This window comes from Pangasianodon hypophthalmus, chromosome 7 (genome assembly GCF_027358585.1).
Source record: "Pangasianodon hypophthalmus isolate fPanHyp1 chromosome 7, fPanHyp1.pri, whole genome shotgun sequence".
Classification (NCBI taxonomy): Eukaryota; Metazoa; Chordata; class Actinopteri; order Siluriformes; family Pangasiidae; genus Pangasianodon; species Pangasianodon hypophthalmus.
In genome coordinates, this window is record NC_069716.1 from 28805583 (window position 1) to 28829360 (window position 23778).

The following is a 23778-nucleotide window of genomic DNA, read 5'->3' on the forward strand; positions in this document are numbered from 1 at the left end:
ACACATGGGAGGAGAGGATCGGAAAAGGCTACTACTTTGGCTTCCAGGCCTAAAGGGAACATGGCTAATGTTCTAGCCCTGGTACTTCTAAAGGACACCACTATCTATGTGCGGTTTTCCTCATAAAGAGCTTACTCTACAATTTTCTAACGGTGTTGTTGCTGTTATTTATTTATTCATTTATTTATTTAAAATATATACTCTCATTTTACTTCCTGTTTGTTCCATGTCTACTACTTCCTGGTTTTCTACTTCCTAAATTTTGTGAAAAATCCACTTTGAACTGTTCCCAGATCATGGTCTATATATTTCTTGGTTTTGAATTTACATAAAATCTGTATTTTTAAGATTTGACTGTTTTGAGATTTGTAGTTATTGTTCACACAGTGTGCCATATGAACGAGTTTTAATATCATTGAAAGGTGCTCTTTAGACAATGCCACCGTCTGCACTTCTTTCCTCCACCATTTTGTCTCTCTTTAAACTCCGGAGCTTTCCCTTGACTGTCCAAACTCATTTTTGTCCTCGCTGGCACATGACACATCCCATCCTAGTGGCCAAGCTGAACTTAATTGCTCTTTTGGCTCCTGATACTTCCAAAATGCAAATCGCTTGTGCTTGAGGAGGCTAACGTCCATCAGTACCTCACACGAAACCACTAATATGGCTAAATATGTTTGAAAGCTAGCTGCTTGATGTGTGTTACGTAATGGCAATCAGATCCCACTGGATTTTATTCGTTATTTTTGATGCTAGCAGATCGGGTTAACCAAAACCAACGACAACGCTGTTCATTTGAGCGCTATTAGCATCTTATTTTTGATTTCTTTGCTGAATTAAGACGATCTTGATGCTTGTATAGCTCAGGAAACATCGGCCATAAACACACACACACACATCACTTTCACTGATTTAGGTTCTGCTGTCAGCCAGCCTGCTGCTTCTTTTTCCTGTCAGAAAGTCAGAGTCTTCAGATCTTAGCCGTCTGAATATCTGAATTAGCATCCCGACGGCACTCTGAATTCACACCCAGCCAGAGAGTGCTCTGATGCGCAGAGGCTTAGCGAGCTTAACTTTCGTTAGCTAGACGGCAGCTGAAGCCTCGGGTCCCTCCAGGCCAAATTATAAAACTTCATACACAACCATCTGCCCATGTTGCCGAACATCCCGTACTGGCTCCGGCACAGCAAAAAAACGTAATTATCTCTCGTTTTTTTTCTGCCAAAGCTTGTATGGATGCTACATTCTGCTATCCGGGACATGAGCGTCTTGAATGTCAATGTATTCATCATGTCAAACTTGGGGAGCGTGGTTATTTGCCAAAATGTCAGATTTATCCTTAAATCCTGGGAAGAACTTCATAGCGGATCTGGTGCCTTGTCCAAGCAGTTGGATCCGTCGTGTTGTCCTTGGCACCTCCGGGATCTTGCTAATATTACTGACTTAATCATGGCAATTAAATTGATAAAAACTAATACATAGTAAATAAACCTTTTACAAGTGTCTGATTTGAGCAAACAAACATTAAACAAGACCCTAATTAACACTTTGTTTGATAAAACAAATAAAGTGTAGGGTGTATTGATGATTTGGTAATGCTAACACATGATGAAAATAATTAGCTAATTATTTTTAATTCTTAATTATTAATTAATTCTTCTGCAAAACCTGGAAGGGCTTGAAAAGAAAATCTTGACATACTATTTCATTTTCTGCCTTTTTTCCCCCCCAAAATATCTGGTAATAAATGGCACACACTTCCTTTGAGCAGCAGTGAAAGTTCATGATTAAAGTCAAGGTTTACAAACTGAAGTGTTTTTTTTTCCTCCAGTGTAATATAAAAGGTGAAGGAAAGTGAGGAAAGTTGTAAGAAATAAATGCTGCTGCAATACAACTATAATTAACCTGCCATTTTGTGTTGTGTTATTTGTTCTGCTTTGTAGTTCTGAAATTACGTTAACTTTATACACGAGGTGTCAGTTTTCATTCTCCGAGCTTTCATATTTTGTGAAATACACTTGTGTGGGTGAACACTGGGCCTCTTCTTTCCGCTCAGATAAACCGCTTCTGCACATTAAAGCCCTGATTGATGAAGATCCAAAATAATATGATGGCGTGTGATGTGCGATGGCGATAATTGCGTGTGAATAGCAAAGATTTACAATAAATAATCACGTGAATTACATCCCGCGTAAAGTCGGAGGAGCGCGCTTATGCCAAATTGCTTATTTCAAATTGCTCTCGAGCATACATGTGAAAAACTAACGTTATAAAGAAAAAACGAATCATGTGAAGGAAAAAAAGAATGTGAAAAATAAAAACACATGCGCTACATGTGAAAAATGTGAGAAACAAACAAAAAAAACCAAAAATACCACATATGTCAATTTCACATGTGAAGATTGTGTGTCTTGTGTGTGTGTGTGTGTGTGTATAAAATGGAATATGGAAATGAGATTTTCAAGATGTGTTTAAAAACAATGTAAAAATTAGTGTTACAAAATACAAATAAAAAAAACAAAAAACAAAAAAATGACCACCATTTTGCATCTTTTTCATTGGAACATCAGTTAAAAGTGCACTAGTGTATAATATGTTAATGCTGAGGCAGGACACTAAATTGGTGGCTATAAAAATGTCTTACATTAGCGAAGTAAACTTCAAAAAAAGAAGCAAACTTCAAAAAAAGAAGCGTTATTGATGGCTCGGAAAATGTATAGATCAGCCATTTTTTCTTTCAGTATTTTCTTAGAATTTTAAAAAAAGTGGAATTTTAAATTACATATTTATAAAGTACATTTGAAATTCCTCTGTAAAGCTGTGATATGGCGAGGAGAGAGTTTCGCTTTGATTCTCGGTGATTGCTGCAATTTTCCTCCAGAGCCACGGCTTTATCGGTGCAACACAGCGATCGCCCCAAAGTGATATTCACCACGTCTGAAAAACATCGCTCCAGGAGGAAAACAGTCATTAATCAGCGTGTGTGTGTTATGAATTCACACTCTCTCAAAAGCTGACAGCAGCTGGATCTCCTCACATCTGCTGCTGTGAGAGCTCAAGATTCACGATTAGCCTTCGCCGCTCGCGCCTTCCATAAAGAGCAGAAATCGCCTCTTTAGTCCGCCTTTATCTGCGGGCGATGTGCGTTAATCAACACTTTATTTTTATATCTGATTTAAATGTGCCAGGCAGAAGTGTGAGGTTTCTGTGAGAGGGCTAACACTGCGTTATTGGTGAAGTCAATAGCAGCCTCATCTCTATCGACGGAATCATAATGAGCGAGAATTAAAAGCTAGAAACATAAACCCCGCCCCCTTAACTGCATATATTTGCATATCATTAAAATACATTCTGCTTAAAATTATAGCACAGCAATTGTAATTGTAATTTTTATCTATTTATTTAACGTTGTGGAACGTCCGCTAAACAAGTTAGTTCCTGTTCTCACTTACATTATAGCAGCTATAAACAATTCAATTCAATTCAATTTTATTGCTAAAGCGCTTTTAACAGTGGATATTGTCACAAAGCAGATTTATGGAAATAAATACATTCAGGATATACGTTTTAAATGTATGAATTTATCCCTAATGAGGAAGCCAGAGGTGACGGTGGTGAGGAAAAACTCCCATGAGGAAGAAACCTTGAGAGGAACCAGACTCTAAAGGAAACCCATCCTCATCTGGGTGACACCCGATAGTGCGATTATAAATCATTCCCTTCTGTAACTGTCTACTACATGGTCAAATAGTGCAGTTGTGTAACCAGAAAATTCATTACAGTTTTCACATGAAGTTTATTTTGCTGAAGTTATCCACTGTTCACTGATGGAGACTTGAGTGCAAAGCTGTTCATGGCAGTTGTAGTCCTGAAGCCATCACAGCATAACAGTTCGTATGAATTGTGGTCCAAAGCCATCTTCATGGTTTCTAAGTGATACCATCCTCTTCACGCTGTCCAATTGATGAGAACTCCAACCAGAAGTAGGGCATCAGGATGGATCAGGCAGGTCTGGAGAGCAGAAGGGGTCAGGATCACTGGTATCTCAGGAGTAGCATGTGTAGCTCGACACACACACAGAGAGAGAGAGAGAGAGAGAGAGAGATTACAGTGCTGACACTGGAGACTCCTTCCATAAATCTTAAATAAATGTCTCCTTACAGAAAACTTCACCATATCAGTGTTTTTTCTTCTCTGTTTATGTGGAGCATCTGCCGTACACGTCCCTGTAAATGAGATGTTATTGTAGAAAAGATGATGTATTAGAACGAATTATACAATTTCCTGTGACAAAGAATTAATCACCACCTTGTTCACCAGTGCTGTGGGTTTTACATTTTTCAACAGGAAATGTGAATAAATTGTATTAAACATATTAACTTTTGTGTTGTATGAGCTGGCTCGTAAGAAATTTAAGAAAGATAAGAATTTTTATGAACTTTGTATCCCTATTTCTGAGAGAATGTTTCTGTATAAGAGATGCATTTAACATTTTATATTTGTTGAGCGATCACATGATCAAGTTTAACTTAAGCTCCGCCCTTGTTAAACGCAGGAAGACCTGTCACTCTTTTGCCATTGAAATAGCTTTATTATTTTTTTTCAATAATTTCTCATAATTAGTGTAATTTCCTCTAGCATGATTCTTTGAAAGACATGACGTGAAAGTGCAATTACGCACTAACGAACTTTACTGAACATTCTGATAACATGCTAATCTGATAGTTAGTGAATGCTAGGTGACTAACCTGAGCTCTCTAACCCCTCTCTGATGTTTTTTTTCCACAGACACATCGAGAACTGGTTGGGTCTGCAAACCGTACAGGAGGTTGACATGGCTCTGTACACTGGAATCCAGAGACTGTGAGTAGCAGAAGCACTTCTTAGCACCATATCGCTAATCTCCCCCTCACCCTGAACTCAGACACCATGAACCGCTGCCAACATGGCTTCAAGGAACATCGTTCACAGCGATAGCGATAGCACTTGAAGTGATAGATCTATGGATTAGCACTTAGTGACGACGCTAGCCGGTCAGCTGGGCATTCTCATCTCCCGGCGGTCGACTTTAGCAGTGTGGATTTTCCTTTCTAGTCGGCCCACAAACAAAAAGATCCTCCCCAAGGCCTGCTTTCCACTGATCAAATAAACAGCACTGAAGCAGCCAGGAAATTTAATTACGTCCCCCATCGCCCAGCGTCTGGATGAGAACTCAGCTCAGTTCCTTCCTTTCCTTCTCCCTTCCCTCTCCGCGCTTGGCCTGCTGTAGAGATGTTAGCCTTCCTCTTCCAAAAAGTGTCTGCAGATGCCTCTCGGGAAGCTCATCCTCACACCATCTCACATACACACGCTAGCACATGCACAGTTTTCTCCTAGCCAATTTCCGAAGGCTTAAAGCAATTACAGCAGCACTGATTAGCATGTTTCTCATTAGCCACTAGCGTTTGTCAATACTCCACTAGTACCTAAAACCCAGTCTGAAAACCACAGCATCTCATTGCTTCTTTCTGTTTTATCTTTTTTTTATTGATCTGACATTAAATTTTATGCTTAATTATATTTTAAAAAATCATTATACGACTAGGAACCTGCTAGTTGCTTGTGCCGGAGCTGGCATTGGTTCAGGAAACCAGAGAGCCAAATCTTTGCAAAATCAAATGTGAAGTTTGCCTAATGAATGAGTTAATATAAAACAAGCATGGCTTTCAGAACATGTTGTACCATTAAAAGCTGAATCGATCTTCCACTGTGATGGTGTAGCTTTTAGCTCTTGCATTAGCAGTTGAGAACGAGCTTCTGCTCAATCGCATCACCAGTAAAGTGGCTGTTTCCTTCTCTGACCACTGATGTCTTTAAAATTTATAATCAAATCCGTTCAAATAATTTGTGTTTTATTTAAATGGAGTCATGACTTTTGGGTTACTCAAGTTTTTTTTTTTTTATTTACATTTATTCATTTGGTTAATGCTTTTATTCAAAGTGACTTACAACCAAAACAAGACGCAGTTTAGATCCTTCCTCAAGAACCCAACAGTGGTGTCAACTCATGATCTTCCAATAAGAAGTTCAATGATTTAACCACTAGCCTTTTGGAAAACAGGGATCTTCAGTGGTTTTTATGTTGTTTTTTGGATAATTAATGGTTCCCAGTTTCCTAAACAAGCCTTTCTGATAGAGAAACACTCACTCTGTTTTAGATCCTTTAGAGTTCATCCAGAGGAACAACCAAAGAAGCCTAAAGCTATGTTCACATTACCAAGTTGAAGTGACACAACTCCGATTTTTTTCCCTTAATATGACACAGATCTGATGTTTTTCAGGACTGTGTGGACACAAAAATTCTTTTAAACTCAGACTTGAGCCACTTTTATATGTGATACTAGATCGGATACATATCCGATACGTGCTCATGCGATGTGAATGGTCAAGAACAGAATTCATGTGGCTTTTTCGCAGTGCATGTACATGTACATACTTTTTCCCAATGCTTATCAATGTCGTCGTCATCATCAAGTGTGAGCAGCGCAGTGACACCAACAGTGACACCAACAGCAGCGACTTCTTATTCAGTGGAAGGATGGGGAAATTTTATTTAAGCAAAACTGGAATGAACCTCTCAAAACTGAATAGTGTTTGAAACCATTGTCCAGGAACTCGATGTGCACGTGTGGGGCATTTCGGGGGAAAGGTGCCGTAAAGACAGATACAGGTCAGTAATGGATTTGAATGTGAGACGTCAAGATCAGACAGATCTGATCTGAGCAAAACATCAGAACTGTGCAAAGAAGCTTGTAGTGTGAACATTAAAAAGAGTTTTGGCCTAAGACCTAAAGATTGATGAAGAGAGTAGAAATCGTTATAGAATTGCACAAGTCTGTATTTGGTGACTAGGAATTAACTGAGGAAAATGAAGATCCTAATATAATTCATTCATTCATCTTCAGCAACCACTTCATCTTGGTCTGGGTTGCGGTAGATCCATCCTGGCGACACTGGGGGCAAGGTGGGAGGATTTGCCCCCCAGGATGGGAGTAGTCCATTGCACACACACTCAGACCTATGGACAGTTATAGCCAATCCATCTACCTGCAAGTTTTTGGACATTGGGAGAAAACCGGAGAACGCGGAGGAAACCCATACAAACACGAAAAGAATACGAGCACCAGAGCTCAGGACTGATCTGAAGACCTTGGTGCTGTGAGGAGACCCGATGTCATAGTTTTCTAAATAATAAACATATGTAAAATAAAGCCAGTGAATGGTAGACAGAATCGATACAGAGACACAAGGATCCATCCTTTTTTGATATTCATAGTAGTGCACTGATTCAAATTGGTCAATATTTCTACCACTATTAAGGCGTCTCGGCTTTCAGGATTGGAATCATGATCGGCAGACCTACCAGCAACTCAAGCGATTAGTCCTGCATCACAAACCGTGCCTTTGTGTGGGCTCAACCCAAATCAGAGTCTGTTGATCTGATTACTCATTCTCACACCCGTAATGAAAATAGGAGCGAGCGCTCAGTGCAAATAAACATCTCACAGATGCCAGTGATAAAAACGGATTCAATATACATAATTGATTCGAGATGCTGGCGAGAGTAAGGACAAGAGGGAGGAGAGGTTGCTTTTCGATGAGTATCCTGGCTATAATGATGCCTCAGGTGGAAGAGAAGTTGCTGGGTTTTTTATCATCTCTTTTAGCCATCTAAATAATTACCAGCTCAGACGGTGCCAATGTCAGCCCAGGTTAAAACAACCAAACTGCCCCTTTCTCCTCCTCTCACAACTCGTGTGCTTCAACCCAGACATATGATTTACCTCAAATGTGACTTTAGATCAGCAGGTAATCAGCACATTCGCTGTTTGACGCTGGCACGATCCGCAGGCCCTCTCTTTCTGAACGCCGGTTTCCATAGATACCATCATGGCTTATCCTTCGCAGCCATTTACAATAAGCCTTCTTCAAGTGTGCTCACTCCTACAAGTGTTTGGGAAAATGTCACAGTGGTTGGTTGAGATGGAAAACAAAAATATTTGTGTTCTTTTCTGTTTCAGGACTATCATGAACTGCAATTTGAGGACAATCCAGTCTCGAGCCTTCGCCCAGAACCCACATCTACGCTACATGTGAGTCTGTTCTCTAAGTTTTCCCAAAAGGAAAAGCGACACGATCCATGGCATGTGATTGTTTTGATCTGAGGATATATGAAAGTCTAAACCTTTATCACAGGCTTGTTTTACATGAAAACATTTTCGCCAGGCATTTAGCCAGCCATGTGCTTATCAGTACACACCTGCTATTTTATTACCAGGTCTACACACAGTCTGTGTAAAAGGAGTGGAATGAACTTTTTTCCCTCGTTTTGCTCTAATTGCTTTAGGAACTGTGGAAAATTAATTAATAAGTTGAAAATGTTGATCCACTTTGGAGCAAACTGATTGTTTTTTTTTTTGTTTTTTTTTAAATTTCATTACTTTTATCATTTTGTAATAATCCACAGTGTGATCAGTTACTCCATTTTGGATAATGGGAAAGCTAAAATGAGACAATATTACTCAGTTTGTTCCATTTTTGAAAAAAACTTTCTAACACACCTTTTCATTTTTTCTCTCAGTAAAGCAAAATTGATGTGATATTGTTGGTCCTATGTTTTCTTGATATTCTGTACACTGTACTTCCTTTGCACTATATCCAGAGCTTTATCAGTTAATTAACTAGCTGAGTACAGCTAGTGTTCTGGTTAGCTTACCTTCTGTCTAGGTAACAGAATATATAACTAATACAGATGGATTAGTCAACTACATAAACCCAGCTTTAGGTATTTTGCAGTGGGAACCTTTTCTTTTTTAATCACAGAAAGTAGTCATCAGGGGAAATTCCCCAAATCTCTTTATCACGTTTTCTTTTTGCCATTTAAATTCTGCACATTTATGGAAACTCATGAAATTTCTTTATTCTTTTTAGCAGCTTTGAAGGCACATCTAAAAGCTTCTTGCATTTTTGCAACCGGGACGATGCATCCCTTCTACCTGGGTTATTTACTTTCTGATTCAACGTGTTATATCTAAGATACAATCACAAGCCTCTGTTCAGGAGACATGCCTTCATGCATAATTAATAATGATAAATTTCTCTGCAAAACCCAGCCTATGTTTATTCTGCAGTAATTTCTCACCCTGCACTCTCTCAGAGATAACCATGGGGAGGCTTTAGGAAGAGTTGTGTATCTTCAGTTTCCTGAATTTACATTCTAGTACTGTTTACATCGCTGCCTTGTCAACTTGTAAGCACATATCTTCTACATCACACTGCTTGAGTGACCACTTTCAGCACAACGGGAGTAGAACATCCAGAGTCTCATCACCTTGTTGGCTAGCTAGCTAGGTTTTGGTAAGCAGTTAGTAGTCTAATTAGATTGTTTTCCTCCAGGAATGTGTAAATATTCCCAAGAATATGATCCTTTGAGAAGAATTTGTATAAGGGTTGCTGAGGTGATGGTTGTGTTGTACAGCTAAGTTTGATTTAGTCTTTGCTTAAATGTAATTTCAGATAATATTTACTGAACAGGCAATATTAGGATAAATATGAACATTCGTCTTCTGTTCGTGTTCAGGGAACAGAGGATTGAGGCATCATGAGGGATACTGGGAACAAGGAATGTTAGGACTTCAAGAACTTTTAGAATAGAGGGCACTGGGAATATAGTACTTGGGAGGATGGAAACCTGGGAACAGATGGATTTGGGCACATAGGACCTTTGAATAAAGGACAGTGAAATGTATAGTATTTAGGGTTCTAGAAACATAAGGCCCTGGGAATAGAGTGCATTGGGAACACAGGACTATAGAGACATGGGATTTTGGGATCAATAGATGTTGGTAAGTTGAAAGTTTAAGAATATAGGATAAAAGAAACATAGTACTAGTCAGGAACATGAAACCCTGGGAGAATATATCCCAGGGTGTACTGGGAAGAGTGAATGCTGGAAACAGAGGGAATAGAGGGCTTTGGGAACATAGAACTATATTAACAGGATTGTGGGAACATTAGATCTTTGAGAAACTAGGATTTTAAGAATACATTATAGGACACTGGAAATATATTTACTAGTACTTAGGGAAGCTGGAACCGTGGGAAAATACAGCTCTGAGAAGAGTAAATGTGGGAAACGTGGAATCTTGGGAATGCAGGCCCTTGGAAACTTAGGACTTTTAGAATATAAGAGAATGAGAATGTAGTACTTCAGGAACATAAGGCCCTGAAAACATAGGGCTGGAAACCTACACTATAGAATATAGGACATTAGGAATATAGTAAATCGGGAACAGGAAGCTGTGGGAACATTGGATTTGGGAATATAGGATCAAATGGGCTTAAGGCTTTAACAATACAGGATGCTGAAAAAAATGGCTTGGGAACATGGAACCCTGGGAAAATAGGGCTCAGTGGAAATGGGACATTGGGAACATAAGGCATTGGGAAAAGAGGGCCTTGGAAATATGTGGATGTTAAAATGTTAAAAGCTCCAAAACAAGGTCTGGATTTGGTACAGTGTTATAGTGGATTGGAGTAGAGCAGGTCAGACCTGTGTGTGTTTTACCTCGGCAGTGTTTTTTCAAATTATTTTTATTAGTTTTATTTTGGCTGGCTGTAAAGGTTTCTCTTTCCCACTCTACATAAACAAAGGTTATTGGAGGTGGAGCATCTGATTGGTGCCTCACACTGAAATGAGCAAGGAAGAGCGAGAATGAAAGAAACACAGAGCGAGAGATGATTTGGTTAATGAAGGCTGAAACGGGAGAACGTGACAGGTCTGCTATTTCCCCATTTCGCTGGAAAGTGTGATGAGTCGCTCGCTGTCACCTCCTGGCGATCCCGCCCAATTTGGGCCGTCCATCACGACCTGAAAGTGCCTCGACGTTTCATTTGAATGACACGCGTGGGTGCATGCAGCTTCAAAAGAGGAGGAGGCACAGTGTGTGTATGTGTGTGTTTGCTGTCTGTATAATATATCTGTCACCGTGTATGACTACATCACACTGCATAAAAGACCATGCTGTAGGGATTCATCTTGGAATATTAATAACGTCATTTGTTTTTTGCTTTTTTCCTCAAATTGTCCTCCTTGTTTAAAATCAAAGCAGGTCATTTGTACGTGACGATACACAGATCTAATCACTCTCTCTCTCTCTCTCTCTCTCTCTCTCTCTCTCTTTCATGACCATAATGAAAAAAGGAGCGAGTGTTGCGTTTGCTGCAAATAAACATCTCACAGATGCCAACGTTTAAAAATGTATTCGATATACATAATTGATTCCAGATGCCATTGAAAATAGCGCCGGGCGTGTAGAGATATGACTTCTCTGAGTCTAATCCTGCCATGAATGTGGCTCAGGCTGCATGGGAAGGACATGGTGCTCATGCTAATCAATACCTCATTTCAGATATCGACTGGGAAATATTGAAGAATGTAGGAATGGAGATCTAATGCACAGGAAAGTGTAATTAAGGCTACAACGCTAACCTCATCACTTAACCTCTTACACTTTCCCGTCTCACAAACTCGCGGTTAATATGCTATTTAAGAATTCTGCATTATAGCTCTCAGGCGCAAAGCATTCCGAATCCTTACTGCAATTATCAATCCTAATGGGTAGCCATTGATGAGTAAGGAATTAAACACCATGGGGTGTGTTTTAGTGTACTTACACAGCCTACCTTTTAGCCATTTTTAGTTACATTTAATGTACCGTGAAACAAGTTAGCTCCTGTTCTCGCTTAACATTATAGCTGCTATAAACAGTTGTTCTCTCACCAGCCTCTCTTTTTTTCTCTCGTTTAAAATGAACAAAAAAATCATGTTACCGAGAAACCGCAAAGAAGCGTAGACTCTTCTGTCCTGAAGATGTCGGAAAACTTAACATTACAACGTTACCGCTAAAACTTGCGAGTCCTTCTATAAATGTTAAATAAACTTCTCCCTACAGAAAACCTCACCATATCAACGATTATGCGTGTTTTTTAATCTGTTTATTGTTACTGGAGCATCTGCCGTACGAGTCCCTGTGAATGAGCTGTTACTATAGAAACCGTAACGTATCAGAACGAGGGCATTAATATAAACCTGCATTACTGTTAGAGCTGCTGTTATAGAAAATTAATCAATACCTTCTGACCAATCAGAATCCAGAATTCAGTGGTGCTGTTATATAAGTTGTGCTAACCCCGCCCCTTTTATAAGGACCCAGTTTAATCAGCGAGTCCGTGTAATGCAATTGTGACTCAGTGTGTTTACAGGTTTTACTTTTATAGCCTACCATCATTTCCGGCTTTAGCGCTCAAGCAGTGTTGAGTTTCTTATGTCTCATGTTAGTCTTGCTTTTATACGATACTCACTAGCTTTCATGACTGACTATGTTCGCAGGCTTTTGTGTTCACGCCACGCTGGCTTTTATAAGCCGTAAAATCCCTAAGATTTGCCGAGCTCTCATGTTGTGAAGTGGCCGTGTTCTGACTCATTTCCTGTGCTTTATGTCCTGCGGGTTTGGAGCGAATGTGTCATCCATCAGCTCCTCCTACGGCTAATATAATGACCCCTGGGCTCTAACCTACAGATACAGATGAGCTCCTCTGATGTGGATCAATATGGACTCAGAGCTTCTCCCCGGCACACACACTCCACTCCTCGGCTGAACAGACTGTCGGCCTGCGTACATGATAATAAGCAGCATTCCATCAGCTAGGGGTGATAGAGTCATCCAGCGCAGGAGCTGTCAGGACGAATTTACCAGGCTGAAGATTATTCACAATTTTCATTATTATAGTTACAGATTCTGAGCCGAAAATTCCCAATTTAAACATAAAAATCATGTGTCTTACTTTTACTCACCCATTGAAAGTTCTTAGCAATTACAAAGCAATTTAAAAGAAAAAAGATACGCATTTTTGACTAGCTGAATCTTAAAATTATCTTCTGTTGGTCATATAGTGCACTAGGGGCATGCATTATGACAAAAATGTCATATCACAATACTTGAAGATGTTTGCAATACACAATATGTTTGTATCACTATATAACGAAATACAATATAGTTAACAAACTGCTGGTGAAACAAGTGCAGCATTAAAACCGTGAAAAACGGAAAAGCAGACATTGTTGATACTTTTATTTAATGCCTTAAAAAAATTCTAACACTGAAAAGGAGGGGAAAAATCTGTACAAAAAAACATGCAAATTTAAAGATTACGTAAATTTAAAGATTGCATGCCGTTTAATTCTATATACTTCATAATTATTTAATAAAAAAATTTAAAAGTTATACAAAATATGATCTTGATACCAATAATATCTGAGAAAAAAGTGTATTGTGACATAATGTGTCACAATAACGTGTATCATCACATCACCCAGCCGTATAGTGTAATAAATAGGCTCTACAATGCCATTATGTTATACCCTGTGTAGTGAGCACATATAGAAAATGAAGAAAAAAAAAATCGGAAGACAAAGCAGATTCTTATGTGGATTTCAAAAATCAAATAAAAATATAAAAATCAGCTGAAATAAGCTGTTTCATGATTGCTGAATTGCAGATTGCTGTGGTATAAGAGGAATAAAACACTCGCTGTCAGTGGAAAATAATCCACTTTAAGGTGGTAGCAAATTTATAAGCATTAATTAAACTTTATTTCTATTGTAATATTTTAATCTAAAACATGAATGCGAATACATGAACACAAATCTTTAATTAGTAAACTATGGATTACATGCTTTTAAATAGATTATTAACAAACCTGAAATTAAAGCCTTATAAGGCTATAATGTTTTCCTTTAAGCTCCGCCTCCCCAAGTTTAAAGGTGGAATTGTAGCAGGAAACAGGAAGTCATGCTGATTGTAAAGTTCCACCTTTGAACTCAAAAATGGACCCAAGCTTTTTTTTTTTTTACAAAATTGTTTATTTAATAATGATGACATGATGACGAGCAAGGATACAAAGATTTTATGTGAGACCTTTGTTAATTGTTAGCTGTAATATATATAAATATATTTAAAAAAAAAAAGGATGTACAATAAAATGTGCTGAGCTTCACCAGTGTTATCTGTTTTTCCCAGCGATTCGTGATCAGTCATTTTTTTTTCTCTTTTTTTTTTATCCTCTGCTGGTTCCCGACTCTTTCAGATGAAAGACAGAGCAGTCGATGGAGAGGTCAGGTGGCTGTGGAGCGCTGGGGGTCTCTCTGCGTTTGAAGTCACGCTGCTCGTGTTTCATGTGTGACAGAACGAAAGGTTGCGGTGTGAATTCGTGGACTGATCTCTCTGCGTCTCTCTCTTTGTCTTTGTTTTTTTTTAGCCACTGATGTGAGAGGAGTCTGTGTGTATGATAAGGGATGTTGGAGGTGTAAAGGTTATTCCCACCGGTGGTGGAGGAGCAGCGCTCTCATTAAATCCTCCTCGCCCCTCATCTCGTCTTTTTGCTCCAAAATGTCATTTTCCGAAACGGGTCTGTCTCCTGAGAGGTTTTTTTTTTTTAACGCTGTATTTCTGTAAACTCTTTGTAGCCATCTTCTCTCATACAGCCTCATTTCTCTGTCTTTTTGTCTTTCTCTTTTCTCAGTCCAGGATTTTCCATCCGACTCTTTTACACAAATTTAAGAAAATTGAATTAAAGCAATAAATTTTGGATAAAATGCGTCTGTAACATCTCTGTCTTCTCTGTAGTAATTGTAGTAAGTCGCCACAAGCAGAGTTTAAAATGAAGGACAAAGAGGTGCATGCGTGGAACAAACGATAGTGATCAGTGATTGGTCATCAGTAACAATAGTGATCAGTGATTGGTCGTCAGTAATAATAGTGATCAGTGATTGGTTGTCAGTAACAATAGTGATCAGTGATTGGCTGTTAGGGACAATAGTGATCAGTGATTGGTCATTAGTAACAATAGTGATCAGTGATTGGTTGTCAGTAACAATAGTGATCAGTGATTGGTTGTTAGGGACAATAGTGATGAGTGATTGGTTGTCAGTAACAATAGTGATCAGTGATTGGTTGTCAGTAATAATAGTGATCAGTGATTGGTTGTCAGTAACAATAGTGATCAGTGATTGGTTGTTAGGGACAATAGTGATCAGTGATTGGTTGTCAGTAATAATAGTGATCAGTGATTGGTTGTTAGGGACAATAGTGATCAGTGATTGGTTGTCAGTAACAATAGTGATCAGTGATTGGCTGTTAGGGACAATAGTGATCAGTGATTGGTCATTAGTAACAATAGTGATCAGTGATTGGTTGTCAGTAACAATAGTGATCAGTGATTGGCTGTCAGTAACAATAGTGATCAGTGATTGGCTGTTAGGGACAATAGTGATCAGTGATTGGTCATTGGCTTTACAGCTCATATAGTCAGCAGCTGTGATGTGAGCTGAAGAGCCGTATTGAGTTCAGGACAGTCGATAATATCTGCTCAAAAGTCACTAGATTTGTCACTAAGCTCTTTTTTGAAATAAAAATCATTAAAGGAGTATAAAATGTTTCCTTTAGACTAGAAATAAAGTCTCTATGTTGGTAGCTCGGGCTTCAGTAGGCTGAAAGACATCATGCTGAAAGACAACATGCTAGGAAATGATGAACACAGCTCATATTTGATCAAATCTGCACTGCGTTAATCATCTTAGAATTGATGAAATTAAATGTTGATCACTTGTCTTTTTACTTCACTTAAATTTTGATCAGCCCAATTTTTACTTCCATTGCATTTTTATCAGATCCATTTTAATCAGTTTATTTCTCACACACAACCCTCTTCCGCTCTCTATGCAACCTCGCTCTTTTTCCCCTCGTGCTGTTCTGTAGTTTTATTTTTCTCCTCTCCATCTGCTTCTCTTCACTGGAAGCTCATTTCTCTTTGCACTCGTTCTGAATTGCGTCCGCGTGCATTACACCGAAATCCAGTTTAAATATTGATCTTTAAATTCAGAGCTTGAGCTGAAAGACATATTCCATGCAAAGTTTTTTGAAACATTCATCAACAGTGTGGTCAGTTTTCTCCCTCCTGATGACAGAACAGTAGAATCTGTACAGTATAAACTGAGGTTGTGGTTTTCTGGGAAAAAAGGAAAGAAAAAGCAAACAAGGCAGGAATACTTTATTTATTTCCTAGAGATGTTGCCGTCTCTTATTATATTTGTTTTATTGTATTGCCCGGGGACAAGAATTTTGTGTTTAGCTCCGTTATTGACTATAAAGTCCCAGCCTGCTTTGCATAACGTTATTTTGCAAACACTTGTGTCTAGTTATCGTTTGTGTCCTTTGAGCTTTTGCCTGAAGGAAGCAGTGTTGGTGCTTCTCTCATGTTTCATTGTGTCGTTATGACTCACGTTTTTTTCTGCTGTAGATTATGGCTAATCCAGTTACTACACGATGCATTTTTTTAAACAAGATTTGGCCATAAGCATGCTTATTTCTCTCCTTTCGAACAACACGACATGTTTATCCTGTCTTAATCCACAGCGCTGTCGAATTCTGGATTGTGATTGGTCAGAAGCTCAGCAGCTCTGACAGCAGTGCAGCTGCAAATCACAGGTTTATAGCAACGCGCTCGTTCTAATACATTACCGTTTCTATAGCAACAGCTCATTCACAGGGGCCTGAAGGAGTCTCCAGTGTCAGCGCTTTGTAACGGTCACAGGTAAAGTTTTCTGACATCTTCAGGACAGAGGAGTTCACGCTTTTTGCGTTTTCTCGGTAACTTGAAAAGCTACGTTTTTTATTTTTTTTTGATAGAAAAATAGAGAGGCTGGTGAGGGAACAGAGTGACGTAACATAATTGAGAACAGATACCTACTTGTTCCACAGACATTAAGTGTAACTATAAATTGATAAAAACTACAATGTGTCATTCTTTAATAATTTAAAAATGGTAATAGTTTGTAAATTGCTGTATAAGAGGAATAAAACACCTCGGAATGTGCTGTTATAGAAAAACAGTAACTCTGCTTCATCACACCACACCATCATTGATTATTTTACTATAACTGCAACACACACACACACACACACACACACACACACACTGTTTTATTCCACGGTTTTCCTCTGAGTTGTACAGTTATGTTTACACACAGAGAAATCATTCCAGCTGTCAAACTCCTTTAAATTTGTGCTTGAAATTGATTTGTAGTCTAAGGTCACTTTCTCACACACACACACACACACACACACACACACACACACACACACACACACAGTGTTTAGTGTGTTTTAACTGAGCCCGGGTGTGCTCTTTGAGCAGGCGAGAACACACTCGGACGATCACACTCAGGTCCGAGAGTGTCTGAGCGAGATGGTCTCGATCCGCTTCTGAGCGAGAAACTCTAGTGAGAAACAGATTCGACTCTGAATCGACTCACCTGCAGGAAGTGAATCAAACTTGCTGTGAGTTGCAGATATTTTGCGAGCCGCTAAACTGAGCCAAAGCACAGAGCTGTATCACTGCAGGAATGCCATGTGTTCTGGAGATTTGGAGAAAATAAACGACAAATGAAATGTTTTAAAGTTTTTTATTATATAACCATCAAGTCATTTATTTAGCACCGTGTTCTCCGTGCTCTCCGTGTTCTCCGTGCTCTCCGTGTTGTCCGTGTTCTCCGTGCTCTCCGTGTTCTCCGTGCTCTCCCTGTTGTCCGTGCTCTCCGTGCTGTCCGTGTTGTCCGTGCTGTCCGTGCTGTCCGTGTTCTCCGTGCTGTCCGTGTTGTCCGTGTTCTCCGTGCTCTCCGTGTTGTCCGTGCTGTCCGTGTTCTCCGTGCTGTCCGTGTTGTCCGTGTTCTCCGTGCTGTCCGTGTTCTCCGTGTTGTCCGTGCTGTCCGTGTTCTCCGTGCTGTCCGTGTTGTCCGTGCTCTTCGTGTTCTCCGTGCTCTCCGTGTTCTCCGTGTTCTCCGTGCTCTCCGTGTTCTCCGTGCTCTCCGTGCTCTCCGTGTTCTCCGTGCTCTCCGTGCTCTCCGTGTTCTCCGTGCTCTCCGTGTTCTCCGTGTTCTCCGTGTTGTCCCTGCTCTCCGTGTTCTCCGTGCTCTCCGTGCTCTCCGTGCTGTCCGTGTTCTCCGTGCTCTCCGTGTTCTCCGTGCTCTCCGTGTTCTCCGTGTTCTCCGTGCTCTCCGTGTTCTCCGTGCTCTCCGTGCTCTCCGTGCTCTCCGTGCTGTCCGTGTTCTCCGTGCTCTCCGTGCTCTCCGTGCTCTCCGTGCTCTCCGTGTTCTCCGTGCTCTCCGTGTTCTCCGTGCTCTCCGTGCTCTCCGTGTTCTCCGTGTTCTCCGTGCTCTCCGTGCTCTCCGTGTTCTCCGTGCTCTCCGTGTTCTCTGTGCTCAGGTGAAATCACAAAAGATTTCTCTGTTCACTTGTATTTCTGACCAAATACATGATTTTTTTGAGGATGCTTTAAGCTCCGCCCCATTCACCATTTTATTTTGCTTTTTTCTGTGAAATAAAAAAAAAAAAAAAACAAGTGGCAAATGAAGCAAACATCTTTATTTCGCTTTGATTTGGACTCAGAAAACAGACTTATAGGTGTGAAAGACTAATGAGTCGTGTGAATTCCTGACCCCGGGATTATCAGGATTAACACGTTTTTAGAAGTGCTAGGATAATGTAATTTGCGCTATAACACTTGTACCAAAAGCTTAATGTACAGATGTCTACCTCCTCTAATGTCCTCTTTCTAACCCTCTCTCTCTCTCTCTCTCTCTCTCTCTCTCTCTCTCCTCCATCCCTCTGTCTTTACCCGTCTGTTTGATCACTACTGCTCACGATCCTGTGCTGTATGATAATGGGGCAGCTGGAGCTGAGAACTCTGGGTAATTCTGAGAAGATGAGTCCTCTCTTTATCACATGACCCTTATCATACCTGTCTCCCACTTCACACCAGCCTGTTAGCACACACACACACACACACACACACACACAGCTTCTCTTCATCTCCGGAGGTCAGATGGAATATTTGCGGCTGTAATTGCCTCCAACGTGATTGCATCAGATTTCTGCCATCATTGTTTGAGCTGTAATCAGCGAGTGTGAACTGTTTATGAGGTGTGTTCTTGAATGAGTCAGAGTCATGGAGCGAAGGAATACGACAGAGAGTGAGAGAGAGAGAGAGAGAGAGAGAGAGAGGGAGTGAACGAGGGTGACATTTTTTCACCATAGCTGTCCTATTGTAAGCAAATGTCACAGTGTTGGATGAGACAAAATATAACGAAGTGTGAAAATCTACTGTTTAAAAGGACAAATTTTTATTACACCGATGAGAAATATACACAGAAACAGCTACAGGACGCACCTCAGTTCCATACTGGATACGAACGAATTTATTCGTAAATTATTCGCAGGAATGAAGAAATTTAATCTTCATGAAAATTCAGTTCGCTTGGAAAAAAAATCTCTCCTGGCTTGATAATTTACGGCTGATTTACGTTGTTTAAAAACATACACACATACCCACGAAGAAAATAAGCATTAACAAAACTTTTGTAAAAAGATTCTCACACACACACACACACGTACACACACACGCACACACACACTTTACGAAAGACTGATAAGTAAGAACCAGGGTTAGTGTTATGCTCACAAACTATTCGTAGTTGTTCGACTGGATATAAACGAGGTTGTAATTAAACCTACGAGCTTTATCTCCGCCCCGTCGGCCTAACCGCACTTTACACACCACTTGGATTGTCTAAGATAAAAGACTGACAATACCATCCTCACGAGGATTGAACAATAAAACAGCTGCGAGACGTTTACAGCAGTGAGAGGAACCGCTTGTGAAAGCCTACACAAAGAAATTCTGTGATTGAGTCTGAAGACGTGAACGTAATACAGTTGCGAGGAGAACAAAGAACAAAAGACATTGTCAGTTTGTCTTTGAGATAACACACTCGGTTTAGATTGGACTCGGGTTTGGTTATTATAATACATTAAATCAGGTGTGTTGGGAAGAGAGAAGATACTAAAAATGTGTCAAATGGAAAAGGAATAAATGTACTCCATGAAACGCCAAAAAAATCAGGATTTTCTAAATAAATCAGAGATTAATTCGAAGTATTTGCAGTGTATAATGAACACATTACTACGGACAGTTAAGCTAGATATTTCTAATCAAGTAAGGAATAAAACTTGACACTATTTTTGACTATAATTTTTATTTATTAAAGAACAACACATCATACTTTTATATAGCCTTTTTTTTTTTTTCTTTGACCTGAAGTTAAAGTTAAAGTTAAGTTCTGACACTGGAGACTCCTTCCATAAATGATAAATAAGCGTCTCCTTACTTTCACCACATCAACGATTATTTTTTAAATCTGTTTATGTGGAGCGTCTCAGCGTATTAGAATGAGCGCATTAATATAAACCTGCACTACTGTCAGAGCTGCTGTTATAGAAAATTAATCAACACCTTCTGACCAATCAGAATCCAGAATTCCAGAGCGCCGTGGTGTCCATTTCTGCAAAAGTTCATGATTTTGAGTGTGTGTTTGGACAACTGGGTTACATATAAAATTACAGGTAATGCAATGGGATTTGTGCTCATTGTTTAATGATATGTAAAACCTAATCCCAGCAATCATTAATCATCAATAATCATCATTTTGCAATAATTTTTTGCAATAAAATCATTTTTTCATGACTAATGCTCAGTTAGTGCAGTCATGAAAACTAACACAAACTGACCGAACTGAGGAAGAAACTGAGAAATCCCCACACAATCTTTTTTTGTCGAGAGCAGTAGGATGTAAACGTATCTGAACGAACACACCGCCTCCTGATATCCTGCCCACACTTTTATATTTGTATATATACACACACACACACACACAAACACACACATACACACGCACACGGTTGAAGTGGGAGCCCACGTTGCCATGGAGACGGCTCGGCCCACGCCATCGGGGGTTCATTGGGCTGCGTCAAGCTCGTATTCACCCCTACTCCCACGATACAAGCTGCTGTGTGGCTGTGTGTATATTAATGTGTGTGTGTGTGTGTGTGTGTTAGGATGCGTGGGCTGAAAGGCCCAGTGTGAGATTATGGGTTGTTTTGATGAGTCCTTTCTGACCACTTGTGTGTGCATGTGTGTGTGTGTGTGTGTTTTCTGTGTGCAAACAACCAGTGATACTCTCTTACACTCATATGCCCTTAAATGCTTTTTTCATTAATTCAGTTTTAATCTGTAATGTAGTTTATACTTTCAAAAAAATGAATTATTGTATATTCTGTAATTCTGTATAATTTCAGCAATAAGCCGTAATTTTTATTTGCCACAAAGATACGTAAAAGCACCTACTGAAATGTCCAAACGCAAAAACCAGACTTCCGTGAACAGCTGAAATGGTATCATTAATAGTCTGTAATATGGTATATGTCCATGGTTAAGAAGCACTCGTAGCTTCAGTTTATATGAAATCACTCACAGTTAGACAGCGATTGTTCAATGAGCTTTTCTTGAATCATCAGCTCCAAACATCCAAAAACATACAAGCATTCAGTGCATTTTTATTAGCTCAATATTTGCGTAGTACTTTTTTTTAAAAAAAGAGTGAAAAGGTCTTCTCTTGTCGCTCTCCACACACCCGGCCCGGATCTCTAAGTGTGAGTGTCCGTGCTCTGTAGCAAGACGTGTCCTTGTAGAGGAAGATAAAAGCTCTCCTTGATTCACTGGAGAACAAGCCTGCACCATGAGAGATCCAGCTAATTGGCTCCTTTGTCAGAGATGTGTCAGGAGAAGGGTGCTTTTTTTTGACAGCCATGGGCTTGGATAGGGCTTTACACACACACACACACACACACACACACAGACACACACATGCACAAGAGGAGAGGTAGGAACAGAGATAGAGAGGAAGAGCTTGAGGATAAAGAGGCAGCCGGTTCCCTTTTTAGCACAGAGAAGGGATCTGAGACGCCATGTTGATGTCTTCATGATGAAAAGTCCTCAGAATGTCCATCACACTCGATATCGGTCAGTCGACTTGGAGTGGCACGGCCGTCGCACCTCCACAGGCAGCTTTCTTTCACTGAGTGAAACATTGCCAAATATTACATCAGTACAAGCGGCGGATTATCGGTGGCAGCACTAGACCATCAGTGGAACATTACACGCAGATCTTTCCATTTTCTTGACAGTTATATCAATGCACATTAACCACAACAATGCTCACATTTATCATCTCAGCAGTTGCAGGAGCTTAATTCAGTAATACAGCCTAATATTTATGGTGGGAGGAGTGTTATGGAGTAACAAGGAGTCCAAGCTTGTTGACACAGGGGTTCTAGCTCCCATGCTGTTGCCCATGTCCTAGAGCCGTTCCTGTTGATTACGCAACCCTGATATCAAATATGACTAAAGTTGTCATCAGCAAACCTGCCCCTGATCCCATGTTCATCCTACAATGATTATACATAGGTCAGATATTTTTCATATGATGTCCCTACATAGATCTTATATTGGACCTACGTAAGTCTTATACTGTACCTGAATGGCCCTAGATAGGTCCTACATTGGCCCTAAATGGCCCTACATAGGTTCTACATTTGTGCTGCAATGGCACTATGGATCATACATTTCTTCTCCTTCCTCGTTCTTAACTTTGATTTTTACTGTGCATTTGTCACAGTGTTTGAACTTCATAACCATAGACCTACTGCTTATTTTGCAGTTTCTCAAACCAGCGTATCACAAAGTGCATTCTGGGTTGAGAGAGTGGCGCTGAGCAGTCTGAGCAAGCGGAGCAGAATCTTCAGAAAGGTGCTTTCCGCCGCGGTGGAATCATCAGAACTCGGCTCACGTGCTCTGCCCACAATAACCCTGCAATGGTTCTACATACTGTAGGTCCTATACTGGTCATCAGATGGCCCTAGACAGGTCTTACATTGGTCCTATATTTGTCCTACAAAGGTGCTATATAGATCCTATATAGGTCCTACAGTGGCCCTACACACATCCTACACAAATCCTACATTTTTCCTACAATGGCCCTACATAGGTCCTATAATGGTCATATGATGACCCCAGATAGTCCTACATTGGCTCCACAGTGGACCTGCATTAGTCTTATAATACTCCTATATTAGCTTTACAATGGTTTTAGATATGTTCTATACTGATTCTACAATGATCCAACATAGGTCATATATTGGTTCTACAATGGCCCTACATAGATCCTGCTTATGTCCTATATTGGTCCTATGAAAGCCCTAGATGATCCTGTATTAGTCTTATGATATATCATTGACCTACATTGGTTCTGTATCATCTGTATCTTCCCACAAATTACACAAACTGGTTTAAAATACACAATATAATATTTAGCCTAATTGGGCCGAGCTCACTAGTAAACATATACATCAGGTGCTACTTAAGGAGTACCATTATTGCTAGATACATTAAATTTGCCTTTGGCTAATGTGAGCACAATATTAGAAAATACTGCCTCATCATTCCTAGAGGAATTTTGCATTCAACACATATTAAAACATCCGTGTTGTGATGCCAGTTGGAGCTGTTAATCAAGGAATATGAACTGCCAGATTGGAGGATGAGATCTTTCCTCCCCTGCTGTCACTGATTGACCTGCTGTCAATCATTCTCACATTAGGTGTTAGCAATACTCAGAAACCACAGCATTGACCTCTATCGGATTTTTATTCCATCAGATCTTTTAATTCATGTATTCTGCGCATTTTAATTCATTTCCAGCTCTACCAGTCTACTTTAACCTCATGA

The 23778-nt window shown here is 39.9% G+C and overlaps 1 protein-coding gene across 5 annotated transcripts in view; it reads left to right on the plus strand.

The window, feature by feature from the left end:
* The window catches only part of ntrk3a (neurotrophic tyrosine kinase, receptor, type 3a), a 221640-nt gene that overhangs the window by 55166 nt on the left and 142696 nt on the right, over window positions 1–23778 (plus strand). For all 5 annotated transcript variants that reach the window (XM_053235385.1, XM_053235386.1, XM_034305567.2 and 2 more), the window contains exons 2-3: window positions 4789–4863; window positions 8061–8132. In XM_053235385.1, coding sequence (XP_053091360.1) covers window positions 4789–4863; window positions 8061–8132 — 147 coding nt within the window. The remainder of the gene's footprint in view (window positions 1–4788; window positions 4864–8060; window positions 8133–23778) is intronic.